A 13,444-nucleotide genomic window follows, 5' to 3' on the forward strand; every position below is an offset into this window, starting at 1 on the left:
TCTGAAGCTGGGGAACTGGTTGCACATGGAAAAGACCAAAAATGTCTGATTCCAGTATCTCTTGATCAACAACCTCCAGTTCCTTAGTACCTTGTTTCAACCTAGTTTCTCTAGTCTCTGAATAATAAAGTTTGATCTTTGCTCCATTATATACTCCCGGAAACATCAGTCCATATAAATCTTTCAATCTGACTGTGCCATTGGAGAAGACCCAATCGACCTGAAAAGGTCCTGCCCAGGCAATCTTCAAATTTGGCTTCTTTGGACCCAATTTAGACTGATATAGAAGCACTAAGTCTCCTTTCTGGAATTCTCGGACTTTAATTCGGCGATCATGCCAATGCTTCCTTCTTTGTTGAACAATCTCCTGTTCCAATATAGCTCTTTGCCTGAGTTCATCTAACTGCATTAGTTCATCCAATCTTTTCTTAAGATTATGGTTGAAGTCTAATCCATACTTCACAGTCATTCTTAGACTGGGAATTACGAACTCCATAGGAACCACAGCTTCAGTAGCATACACCATTCTAAATGGTGTCATTCCATTAGTCACCTTATAAGCTGTCCTATAAGCCCATAGAGCAGTCTAAAGCTTTAAATCCCACTGGTCTGGTTTCTTTTGCACCACCTTAGTGAGAATAGTCTTAATTGTCTTATTGCTACTTTCAGCCTGTCCATTGCATCTGGGATAGTAAGGAGTAGATTTCCGATGCTTGACTGAAAACATATCCAATAGGATTTCCATAGTATCATTGATAAAATGTGTCCCTTGATCAGTCACAACTTCTACTGGACATCCATATCGGCAAACAATATTCTCAAACAGAAACCTTGCAGTTGACTTGGCTGTGTTGTCAGGAAGAGCCTTAGCTTCAACCCACTTGGTAACATAACAAGTAGCCATCACAATGTACTTGTTCTTCCTGGGAGTCACCTTCTTAAAAGGTCCCATAAAATCCAGTCCCCATTTCATGAATACTCCCAATGGTTGTATCGGCATTAAGGGAGTCATGTCTGCAACTGTTGGTCGGCCCATTCTTTGGCATATGTCACAGGTTTTACAAAAGCTTCTGACATCAGCAATCATTGTTTGCCACCACAGGCCTACTTGCAAAATTTTCTTGTAGGTTACTTTGTTGGAGAAGTGTCCACCAGACTCGCCATTATGCACTTCTAAAATAACCTGCATTCTTCCTTCCATAGGGACACACCTCCGAAGTATACCATCCACACCTAATCGATAAAGTACTCCTCCGATGATGGTAAATTTCAGGCTTTTTATGATCAGAGCTTTCTTCTGATTCTGTTTCCAATCCTCTGGAAAGGCACCTTGGGAAAGGAATTGATAAATATCATACCATTCAGGATCCACTGATTCTTCTGCTTCTAACTGAAATAAATGAGCATCCACTGGCTCATCTCTCAGAGGTGATTCTGAATATCCTTCTGTACTTCTGGAGAGAAAGTCAGCTCCACAGTGGTTTCGGCCAGGCTTATGGAAAATTCTGAATTCAAATTCCATAAGGAACATCATCCATCTTATCAGCCTGCCTTGGATAATAACTTTGTTAATCAGAAACAGAAGAGCTTGATGATCCACATAAAAATGGAATAACTTCCCCAATAGGTAATGCTTGAACTTCGTAGCACTAAAAACCATTCTGAGGGCCTCTCTTTCAGTAGTCGTATAGCCTTGTTCAGCTTGACTGAATCCCTGACTAGCAAAATAGACCAGATAGTCTGTTCTGCCATCTGGCTAAGCTAATATTGCCCCCATTGCCAATCCTGAAGCATCTACATGTACATGAAAAATAATATCCCAATTCGGCTGCCTAAGGACTGGTTTACTGGTAATGGCTTTTTTCAAATTCTGAAAACTCTCCTCACACTCAACAGTCCAATTGAACTTACTAGTCTTCTTTGTAAGCTCATATAGTGGTACTGCTTGAGAAGCAAACTTGTGTACAAATCTTCTATAGAAATTCACATACCCCAAGAAAGAACTCAACTCAGAAGCAGTTCTGGGTGCTTTAGCTTGCTGGACACACTCTATTTTGTCATTGTCCATTTCTATTCCATTGCGGGAAACCACATGTCCCAGTAGCTGTCCCTTCCAAACCAGAAATACAGATTTGAATGGATTCAAACAAATCCTTTTCTCCTGACAGCGTTTAAAAACCATCTCTAGGAATAGAAGGTGTTGTTCCTCATCTGAATAGACAGTGAAGTCATCCATGAAAATGGCGAGGAACTGATGAAGAAATTCATTAAACATCTCCATCATACACCACTGAAAAGTAGCTGGTGCATTGCACAGGCCATCACCAGATACATGAATGCTCCCCACTCAGTAATGAAAGTGGTCTTAGCCCTATCTTCAGGAGCAATCTGTAACTGGTTATAGCCGCTATAACCATCCATGAAGCTATACATCTCATATCCTATGATCTCATCAAGCAACATATCAGTAAAAGGTATGGGAAATGGATCCTTAATGGTCTAGGCATTTAGTTTCCTATAGTCGATACACACTCTTAATTTCCCATTCTTCTTAGGAACGACAACTATGGGAAATAACCAATCACTGCTTGCTACTTCCGTAATGAACCCAGCCTTGAGAAGATTATCAATCTCCTCCTTGACCTTCTTTGCATAATTGGGGTTCATCCGGTATCTTTGCAATCTGACTGGCCTAGCATCCGGTTTCAGTGGTATTCGGTGTTGATGACAGACTTCAGGATCTACTCCCTTCAAATCTGTATGTTCCCAGGCAAATACATCTTTTTAGTTCTGGAACATTTTCCGTGCCTTTTCCTTAATTGCCGGTTTCAGTTGCTTGTTGACTTTGATCATTTTGGGATTTTCCTCTGATCCCAGGTTCAACTCCTCTACTTCCTGATCATCTAGAAGCAACCAGTTTGGTCCGCCTCCTTTTCGTTTGGTCGATTTTTCAGCGTAGTCCCAAGAAGGTCCATTCATTTCTAAATCATTATTATGATCCAATGGATACTCTTCAGAACATACTGGTTCTTCCATTATACCAGTATCACCTGGTTCCTCCATTCTTCCAGTTAGCTGAACTGTTCTTTCCCCTGTATTGACTTCAGTAAACTGATCAGGGAATTGTCTCTTCTGCTTATCAGCTTGCTCTTTGTTCTCAGCAGGATTGCATTCAAATCAATTTCTGCCAAAGGAAATATGTTCATAGCTGCTAGCATTCGCTCAATTTTCTTAGCTCGGTATTTCTGACACAACTCCTTCGGCCTCTGTTCCTTTTTCTAGCTCCTGGTGTTGTTGGTCTGGATTTTGATTCTGACACTGGCCCCTTCTATGGTTAAAGTCTGGTTTGTGTAGTCATGAACAGCATGTGTTGTTCTTAACCATGGGCGGCCTAGTAGCATTCCATATGCTCCCTGCACATCCAAGACTAGGAAACTGGTTTTGAATTTCTCCTTCCCAACTCTTATCTGCATGTTTTCAATCATACCCGTCGTTTGTACGACTCGATGATCTGCCATTCTTACTTTGAATGGTGCTGGTTTCATGTTAGTGATACCCATTATTTGCTGAAGATGGGCTCCCATTATGTTGACTCCTGCTCCTCCATCCAGTATGATGCTTGAGAGAGGTTCCCACTACTTCTTGACCTTGTAGTCTACCTGAATAAGTGGAACTTCATCATCCCGGACAGCCGTCAGGTCCACTGTTCTGGCCTCTGCCTCAGTCTTCCTACGTTGTCTGATAAAGTTGGCCACCTCAGGTAAGGTCTTTCTTATATCCTTCAGCTCTACAGTCAGCTTCTGGATTCTATCACAAATTTTCACCTGAATTTCCTCTCGCTCCTGGTCCGACTGATTGTCAGAGCTTGAAGAACTAGTGTCTTCACACTGCCATTCTTCTTTAGCAGTACTACTCTTTCCTTCCACTCCCATTTCATCAGCTAGTCCATGTACTACAACCAGCATGGTCTCTGTCACGGCCGGTACTAACTGATCTTTATCAGTCGATTGGGCTGGTATCTTCTGAATGACTCTAGCTTCGGAACTTTCTGGCTACTCTGGCAGCTTCTTAGCTAAATCCTCTGTGATTTTAGCTACTAGTTCCCGCTGCTCTTTCCACTCATCTACCACCTTTTCTTTACCTTTAGCCTTCCAAACTTCCCTTTGTTGGGCCCACTTGCTGCCTGTTAGAATTAACTGGTACTTCTGAAATATCTGGGATTTCTTCAATGATCACTCCCTTGCTCCTGGTAACTACCCTGACTGGGACTGGCTCTGGTGCCTTAGCCTCAATAGTAGTCGTTACCGGTGTATCTGGACATTGGGTTGCAAAATGACCATACTTCCCACAGGTATAGCAATTCATGCTCCTGGTCTGGAAGTTTCCTCTTCCTCTTCCTCTACCCATTCCTGGTTGGTATCCGCCACGTCCTTGACCAGTACCACTGGTACCTGGTCTCTCTTCTTGAGCTACTTTGATTGGTTCTGCCTTCACTGGTTCAGTGTAGGCAACCACTGATAGATCCTTTCCTTTCTTGAAATGGTGAATTCTGATGCCACAATTATTCCATAGGTTACCAAAGGCCTTGTAGTAGGTACATTGTGCACATTCAGTGGAGATGTGGTCCTTGGATTTGCATCTGGAACACCAAGTCTCCATCTTCCGGACCGGATGTCTTGTGTGGCTCATTTCTGCAATCTGCCTAGCCATTTCTTCAATTTTCTTGGTCCATGATCCCTTCTTTGATTTCTCCTTTGTCCGTTCATTAGAGCTGCTCTCAGAGCTGCTAGATGTTGTACTTGAATCAAAAGCTTCAGTAGCCGAACTACTGCTACTGGTCCTTCGCTTCTTGTGGCTCTTTTCTTTCTTAGCCTGCTGTTCCAGTTTTAATGCTCGTTGGACTAGATCATTGAATTTTTAAGCTTTTTGCTTCTGAACCCATTCAGAAATCATGCCCTCAATCTCTTCTCAGACGGCGGTTCTTGCAGCTGCCTGGTCAGTTCTTTTATCTTTTCAACATAGCTGCGGACTAACAAATTCCTCTGTTTGATCTGATCCAATTCACAGAGAATATCCTCGTCACCTCGATTGTCGGAATATTCCAACCTGAAGGCCTTAAGTAATTTGTTATATGATCTCAGCTGGCATGCAGGGTAATGGTAATACCATTTCCTCGCTGCTTCTTTCAAGGTTTGTGGAAAATATTCCCCCAATCATCTTCATCAATGTTATTTAGTTTAGCATACTGCTCGAAAGCTTGTATGTGAACATTTGGATCATCCTTTTTCCCTCCTTTGAATATGGGAAAGGAAATCTTCAGGAAATTATTTCGATTACTGCTAATCCCACCACTTCGCTTCTTGGCTTCAGAATGCCGCTTGGGAGCCTTCTTGCAATTGTCAGTGTCAGCATCCCAATCAATCTCTGTCTCTGTCTCAGTATCAGTGTCTTCTCTGTTTTGCATGCTAGAAGTACGGTGACTTCCCTTTCTGCCCTTCACATGCTCATCTCTCTAGCGAGACTGAGAACTCTTGGAACTCTTTGCCTTTTGTGCTTCCCGTTTTGCCCATCTGCGTCGAGAATGACTGGAGTGTTGTGAGTCGTGTGCCTCCTCAGCCTGACTATGCTCCTCCTGAGCCTCAGTGTCAGTCATTTTCTCTTGCTTGGGGTCAGATTCTCTTCCTGGCTCCTCAGGAATGGGGTCCACACGATTGGTAGATTTCCGGCCACGATTGGACTTTGGTGCCATTGCTGAAAATTTCAGTCAACGAGCTTCAGCTCTAGCCACCATCATCGCCAAAATGGAATTGGAGCTGATCTCTTGAGACAGCTAATTCCAGTGTTGAAGGATTTCAGCTACTAGTGTGGGAAGATTTCAGATAGCAGACTAGATAGAAATCAGAGACTATACTGACATGTGGATACTGAAATAAGAATCAGACTTATAGATTGGAATAAGATTTAGATTCAGAAGACTGGTCGAGAAGTAATTATCACTGAAATATATACCATGATTGAGATTACAGTGAATATGATTACAGAGAGAAAGTATAGCCGACAATACTTCCACTGATGCTCAAGTACAATTGTAGCTCAAAGCGCTAATACAAGTGATAACAATTGCCAACCCGATAATAATGTAATGGGCCCTATTTATACACTTCGGTTTTACTGTAGTAATTACTCTAGTAATTACTAAGTAATTCGCTGCCCATCTTCTAAGAACACGTTCCCGCATGGTGATTATCCAGCCATCTACACTCTCTCTCTCTCTCTCTCTCTCTCTCTCTCTCTCTCTCTCTCTCTCTCTCACACACACACACACACACACTTTTTTTTGTAATTCTCTCTCTCTCTCTCTCTCTCACACACACACACACACACACACACACACACACACACACACACACACACACACACACACACACACACACACACACACACACACACAATGTGGTCAAAATACAAAACACTCCTTAGCTAGCCCAACCTCATTGTACACACTACATAAGTAGCATTACATAGAGCAAGCCACACCTTTAAGGTGGTGGTCACACGGGGCACAATTATCAGTAATTGATAATTTTACCTACTGTGCTTTATTTTGAGAAATTCAATGATTATTGAGCATATTCCATGGTTACGCAAAAAGACTGAGCCAAAACTAAACTTGCGCTGCTGCCACCTGGCGGTTGAGCTCCAACCACGAGCCGATAATTGTCCTTGGATGTGCCTCACGATAAAACATCTGCTCTGCATGTGCTGCAGCTGCCATGGCTGTGTATCCGTCTCTCTCTCTCTCTCTCTCTCTCTCTCTCTCTCTCTCTCTAAAGAGGTGTAGACAATGTCGACATGTGCAAGCTTTAAAAAAGCAAAAAAGAAGGTACATATGATAGTCCTTTGCAACTATGCCGATTATGGCATACTTACAAGAGCCTTGGCATAGTAGAACTGAGCCGTTTCACTCAAGAGTCTCAACAATCGGCACAACTTACTTATAATCATTGAGCCTCGTGTGACCATGCCTTGAAGTTGGCTGTCTATAGTTGTTGCTAATCCACGATGTTAGGGACACTTAGGCCATAGGGGCTTGCCTTTGCTTTTAGAACCACAAAGCCCTTGGAGAATGCACATTTTTGCGATTCTTCTTTAAAAATAGCAATCTTCGGGTCACACACTAGTGAAGGTTAAAAAGGCATTTCTCTTTGGTGGGGGGTGGTTGAGGCACACCCATCTAAACTATAGCAGTCATCTTAAAAATTTAGGATGAGGGGCCTTGAAACAAAAGGTCGAATATGGGGCACTTTCCAAATTTTTGGAGGGCCTACTACATGCACGTTTCAAGAGCCTGTGAGGGAGCCCTCATGAGACCTCTTAACTGTGCCGTGGAGGGGCCAAGGCTCGTCAATATATTAATACATAGAACATAATTGAGCCATAGATTCAAGTTCTAAAAATCCATCTAATCTCTACCATTCCATCAAGTTTTGTAATCAATATCCGATGATACCAAGGTTAGCAGCGCTCCACACTCACATTTCAAGGATAACATCTCAATCTCTTGTGTCCACTATCCTCGACACTAAGTAACACTCAACATTAATTGGGGCGGGGGGGATCGACGGTCGGAGTTCAAGGGCAGGATCTCAAGGTGCACTAAACTCGGCCAACACAAAAAACGAGGCAGCACAAGGACTCAGCCACCCTCGGTGACCCAGATTTGAACCCGCAACCTCCCACCCTGGGTTGTGTGTCACATGGGCTAACCACTTCACTCACACACACATCGTGTATCCCCAACAATTTTTATGAGGATATATTGTGAGTTAACATGCACTGCCCAGGTTTTTGGGATTTAATTCGTGTCGGGTTTAGTTTTGATTTGACACTCGCAATTGCAATCTCCTTGGACTTCATGCATGGACTTCACGGCCCTTGATCCCCTTAACCCCCCCCCCCCCCCCCCCCCCCCCCCTTCCTTAATGGTAGTTGTTACTTAGTGTTGAGGAACACCTATCATATGTGCATTGGTGCATTTTTCACTGGCTGTCTCACTTCTCACTAGCCTTCCCACTTCTCACAATTCGAGGTGTCGACTTAGTTGTGCATGTATCTATTACAATTGCATTGTGGCGAGTGTGCGTACGTGACATAGAACATGACCGAAAGCAACATATTAGATCCCGTGCCTGCTTGCAACCACATCGATGATAGCTCGAGCCTTCTTAGAGTCGGGTCGCATTGGATATTAGTAGGGGTAGTGGGGAGAAGAGATACACATGGTCAACTGCTAGAAGGAGAGCTGCGTCGAGATAATTCTACCAAAAAGCTTAGCCTGCTTCAACAAGTTGATTGGCTGAAATCTGGAGACAAATGTGCTCAGTTTTGCATCGCATAGATTATAGCTTAGCCCCTTCATTTTTAGCTTTCTAAAAGAAACCCTTAGTGTTGTGTTGGGTTAGGGAGACTTCCATTGTTTTTAGTGCATGATGAGACGTACCTTTCATTTCAGTGCATGATGAGACGTACCTTTCATTTCACATCGTGACATGTCTTTACTTTTATTGCATTCTATTGTTTTGAAATGCTTTAGTGAAGCTTCACCTTGCATAATTTTAGTAAATTTTACACACACACACACACATTTTTTTTTTCCATAAGTGAAGCTCACCTTGCATAATTTAAGTAAATTTTACACACACACACATATGTCTTTTTTTGCATTCTATTGTTTTAGAATGCTAAAGTGAAGCTTGACCTTGCATAATTCTAATAAATTCTACACACACACATTTACATATAGTAATTATTTCTTTTTATTTCACCTTTCATTTCACAGCTTCACATGGCTTTACATTTCTTGCATTCTATAGCTTGATTCCAGTTAGTGTTAACGAAGTCTCTTTTATGAAGGTTGCTAGTCGAGTTTCCTCCTTATCACTAAGAAGAAAACCGAAAGATTAGCATCGGTTTTTCTCGATTTTTCTTCCATTTACCATGGTTTGCAGCTAGCTAGTCTCGATTTTCAATCAGCTCACGACTAAGCTGAGGCAATCCTTTTTCAAACACTGATACTAGTTTAATTCAACCTAACAATTTTATCACTTTCTTATTGTTTTTGAAAGCCATCGTGACCCTTTCACTTGTTAGTAGGAGTAGCAGGGCGATTGCAGCGCTATGAGGGGCTAGAAAATCTGCCAGAAAAGGAAGATTTCGTGGTCATTTCCAAGTTCCCCTTGCTAGCCTTGAGTGCGACCCTATAGTATATATAGAAGTGTATTAGATATAAATGAATAGGTCCCTTACCTGTATAGCTTCTTACTAATAAAATCACTACTACCTACTCGCTCTACTTTTAAAAACATTATATAATCAACAAGATTCTTGCTTCAGCCTAAGGTCCCACAACCTCTCGTAGAGTCCCTAGCCTAAGGCCTCCCACCTACGGACACCCTCGTTTTGCCATCGTCATTGCTTTTCCGCCTATGCGCATACTCTTGTCTCTCCGTTCTCCAATAGCCCTCAACATACATCAGCTCTCAACAAGCTTTCAACTAATTCTCAACGTCCTCCAACAGTAGAGCGATAAGAGCACAAGCTTTATTAGCACCTATTGGAGGCGATGAAGCATTGTTATGCACCCATGCCGACAAGACAGAAAGACGGAATCACCATGCAGGCCTTTGTATGCTCAACTCTAGAAGCTAGGCTGGGACGGGTGCGAGAAATAACGAGAAATAATGAGAGAGAGAGAGAGAGAGAGAGACAGAGAGAGAGAGAGAGAGAGAGAGAGAGAGAGAGATTCCACCAAGTGCAAGACTGCATGCATGCTCGCAAAAGGGCATTTGTGAAAGACAACCAATAAACTGTCGATTGCAGGTTCGCGATTCAGGAGGAGAATCTCACTTGATTCTCCTCTTGTTTTTTGTTGGCATTGCCTTTCGGCAAAAAGGGAGTGTATTGGCAAGGGAATTTCATTTCGTTGCTACATACTGGGTCCTTTGCACGATCCATTAATTAAATTTTTTACAAGATTCCCCTAGACCTTAACAATCGAGCTGAATCTGTCTGTTGGATTAGGTGCACACGATCAGCTCGCGTATGTTCCCCTGAGCAGTTCCGCATCACCTTTGGACTCCGTTCCTGCTCCTGCTCCTGCCCTGACCATGCAAGCGAGCGAAATGCGCTCTTTCTCCTGCAACTCCTCATGGACATGGCATGCATGCCTTTTGCCTGCAGAGGAAATAGCACGACACAGAGAGAGAGAGAGAGAGGAGAGAGAGCAGCTCGGTCCTGCTCTGCGTGCGCAGTCATGAATTTGCTGCCCTCCGGCCATCAGGCAAAATGCACGCACCCCAGCATCGCCTTGATGCGCACCACCCACCTGCCATTCTCTCTTCCCTGCTCTCTGCCTCCATTGCGACCTGTGAGCATCTCTGCGCGCTGAACGTTCTACGTCTCCCTGTCTCTGCTCTTGTCTCCGCTCTGCGAGAAAAACTCCGCGCCTGTAGGTAAATTCGACGACTCGGCGCCTATGGGATACGTCCAAAAAGAAAATCCCCGCCTCTCACGGAACTGGTGACATGCGCCCTTTCCTCCTCTCTTTTTTTCCTCTTTCTCTCAGTGCAATTCCAAGGTATATCACGAGATACCTTCTAATTTGACGTGCTTCCAAAAATTGTAGCAACATACTGGAGCACCCTTCCAATTTTTGGAAGTTATGTTTTTCTCTCGCATGTTTTCTCCTTCTCTCTCTCTCTCTCTTTCTTCAGTCGGAGGGAAAGGAGTGCCAACTTGTTAAAAATTCGTAGCACCTACCCACTTCTATCAAAAAGTAAAATTAAAGAAATGAGCATTCTCACACACTACGAGAAGGACGTGTTAGCGGGCACGTAACCAAATTAATACATAGAACACGATTGAGCAGCAGATTCAAGTTCTCAAAATCTGTAAGCTCTCTGCCGCAGATTCAAGTTCTCAAAATCTGTCTGCTCTCTGCCATTCCAGCAAGTTGTTTTGTAAACACTATCGGATGAAAATGCATGTTCTGCTTCAGCACCTGCGACTTCGACATAACACGACGACATTTCTCGCCCATTCCTTTTCTTCTGCAAGAGGTACAATAACCAGAGGGCAAAAGCTGTACGTCGCTTACCCGGCATTCATCCCAGTGAGTTTTCATGGCAACCCTTTACATACCTGCATTGTTGGGGCAAGGGCGCCAACCAAAGGCGGAAGCCGCTTATCAGAAGCAGCTGTGGAACCCTAGGAAGTCTGTGGTACTCATGGCATGGCCCTTGATGATTGCATTTTTCATTTTTGCGGCTATCTTCTCCACCGATTCTTTAATCAGTTCAAGCGCCGTAGACGATGGGCATTCAGATACGCTTCCACCCAGCATTGGCAGCTCTATTTCAACCCAGGATAACATCACTCCGCCTCCTTGGCCGGATTCCAATGTCACGAAGCTTATAGATCTGTCTGTTGGTATGTACTTCTTTACCTCTGGTGCTGTCTTGAAGTCCAAATATGTGTGCCACAAAAGCTTGTCGATGATGGCTGTAATTACTAGATCTGGCATTCCAGGAGGTTGCAACATTTGGAGAGGTGACTGGATCCCACACCCTCATGAGCCTCCTTACACAAACACAACATGCGCGCACATTCAGGAAGCTGAAAATTGTATGAAACTCGGAAGACCTGACAGCGACTACTTGTACTGGAGATGGAAACCTTATGATTGTGAGCTCCCCTTGTTTGATGCAAAGGCCTTTCTTAAGATTGTGGCCGGAAAGAAGTGGGCTTTCATCGGGGACTCCTTAGCGCGGAACAATTTTCAATCTGTTGTGTGCCACCTTGCCGTGGTAATTGACTTGCTAAAGGCCTAATTTGTTGTAGCATACATCACAACTGGCTACTGCCAATTTTTTAGAAAGGCCCTCCGCAAAAAGGCGAAAAGACGGTTTTTTCTAGACATAATTTGTGAGAGTTTGTTGCCGCCAAATTGCTACAGCAGAGTGCCTCTGGCAGCTCATGTTTGTGTGAGAATGGGGGGGCTTATATATTGGGGGCTTGTGTAATCGCGAAGCTCATTTCACTGCAATGTTTTGGCTTCCAAGACCACCAATATATTGTGCAGAACAGGAAGAATTTAAATCTAGCTGTTGTTTCACTGCAGGTTGAGAAACTCGAGTGTGTTTACAACGTCGACGGTGTGAGTGGGAACATACGGTGCTATGTCGGATCTTACAATTTCACAATAGCTACTGCATGGGCTCCCTTCTTGGTCAAAGGAGAAGGCTTTGTAGAGGGCGTTGATAAGCTTGATTTGGATGTGGTGGATGACAACTGGGCCTCCTTGGTGCATGACTATGATTACATTGTTTTGTCAGCTGGGCGTTGGTACATGAGGACCTCTGTGTATTTTGTGCAGAATGAGCTGGTGGGCTGCTTTAACTGCCGAATGTCGAACACGACGGATGTGGGTGCTGGCTTCGCCTATAAAGCGGCATTAAGGACCACATTCGACTTTCTGATAGCCTCAAAGTACAAGGGAGTGGTATTCTTCAGGACTTTCTCTCCAGATCACTGGCGAAATGGCTCTTGGGATCGGGGCGGGACTTGTACACAAAAAGCTCCATTTAGGAGCAGCGCTACGGCTTTCGACGGTCTGTCCCAGTTCATTTACCCGATGCAGCTAGAAGAGTTTGGCAAGATTGTGCAGAGAAGCTCAGAATATTCCTTCAAGCTGCAACTTTTGGACACAATACATGCGGCGGTACTACGGCCTGATGCACATCCTGGCGCATATGGCCTTAAGCCAAATTCGAGGGCGCAGAGTGATTGTGCGCATTGGTGTCTTCCAGGGGCTGTAGATGCGTGGAGTGCCATGATTCTGCATGCGCTTAAGCATTTGAGTTAGTTGTGCCTTCAAGCTGTCATGCATCATTATTGTCACTGTGAAGCGGATATGATCAGTCTCGGGACTTTTGGAACCCCTCTCTCTCTCTCTCTCTCTCTCTCTCTCTCTCCACACACACACACACACAGAGCCCGTCGCCGTGGGACCTATGGCTTTGATCTTCTTCGCAAGCCGTTTGTCAACTTCTTTGCCTGCTTTTTGGCTACATATTGACGCACCTAAAAATAAATTGAAGAATTGCAGAACCCTCGCAACGCCTCCGACGCCATCCCATACATGTGTGAGAGAGAGAGAGAGAGAGAGAGAGAGCTCTCTCTAAAAATACCCACTAATCGATTTCCCTAAGCTCATGAAAAGAAGGGGATTCTCCCCTTTTTTCTTAGTGGCCCCTCCTCGTCACTAATTGACACACCTCTAGGGAAGTGGGATCAATCACTCACATTAGACGTCGCGAGGCGGGTGCAATCCAAAAGATCGTCCGATCGTTTTTTGATTTAGGTGTGAACTAAGAGAGAACTCGGG

General features: G+C 44.0%; 1 protein-coding gene across 1 annotated transcript; it reads left to right on the forward strand.

The window, feature by feature from the left end:
- The first annotated feature begins 10,876 nt into the window (after positions 1-10,876).
- On the forward strand, positions 10,877-13,148 carry LOC147420167 (protein trichome birefringence-like 19). Its single transcript, XM_086504205.1, has 3 exons — positions 10,877-11,487; positions 11,587-11,864; positions 12,179-13,148. Exons 1-3 carry the CDS (start codon positions 11,181-11,183, stop codon positions 12,920-12,922), a joined length of 1,329 nt encoding a protein of 442 aa, XP_086360331.1. The 5' UTR covers positions 10,877-11,180; the 3' UTR covers positions 12,923-13,148.
- Positions 13,149-13,444: the final 296 nt, after the last annotated feature.

Source organism: Adiantum capillus-veneris, chromosome 28 (genome assembly GCF_014529385.1).
Source record: "Adiantum capillus-veneris isolate H3 chromosome 28, ASM1452938v2, whole genome shotgun sequence".
NCBI classification, from domain to species: Eukaryota; Viridiplantae; Streptophyta; class Polypodiopsida; order Polypodiales; family Pteridaceae; genus Adiantum; species Adiantum capillus-veneris.

Bases quoted from the DNA above. Each gene is read 5' to 3' on its own strand.
- LOC147420167 (XM_086504205.1), top strand. From the start codon at position 11,181: ATGGCAACCCTTTACATACCTGCATTGTTGGGGCAAGGGCGCCAACCA. The intron at 11,488-11,586 runs GTATGTACTTCT...CTGGCATTCCAG, and splicing joins GCTTATAGATCTGTCTGTTG to GAGGTTGCAACATTTGGAGA. The intron at 11,865-12,178 runs GTAATTGACTTG...GTTTCACTGCAG, and splicing joins TTGTGTGCCACCTTGCCGTG to GTTGAGAAACTCGAGTGTGT.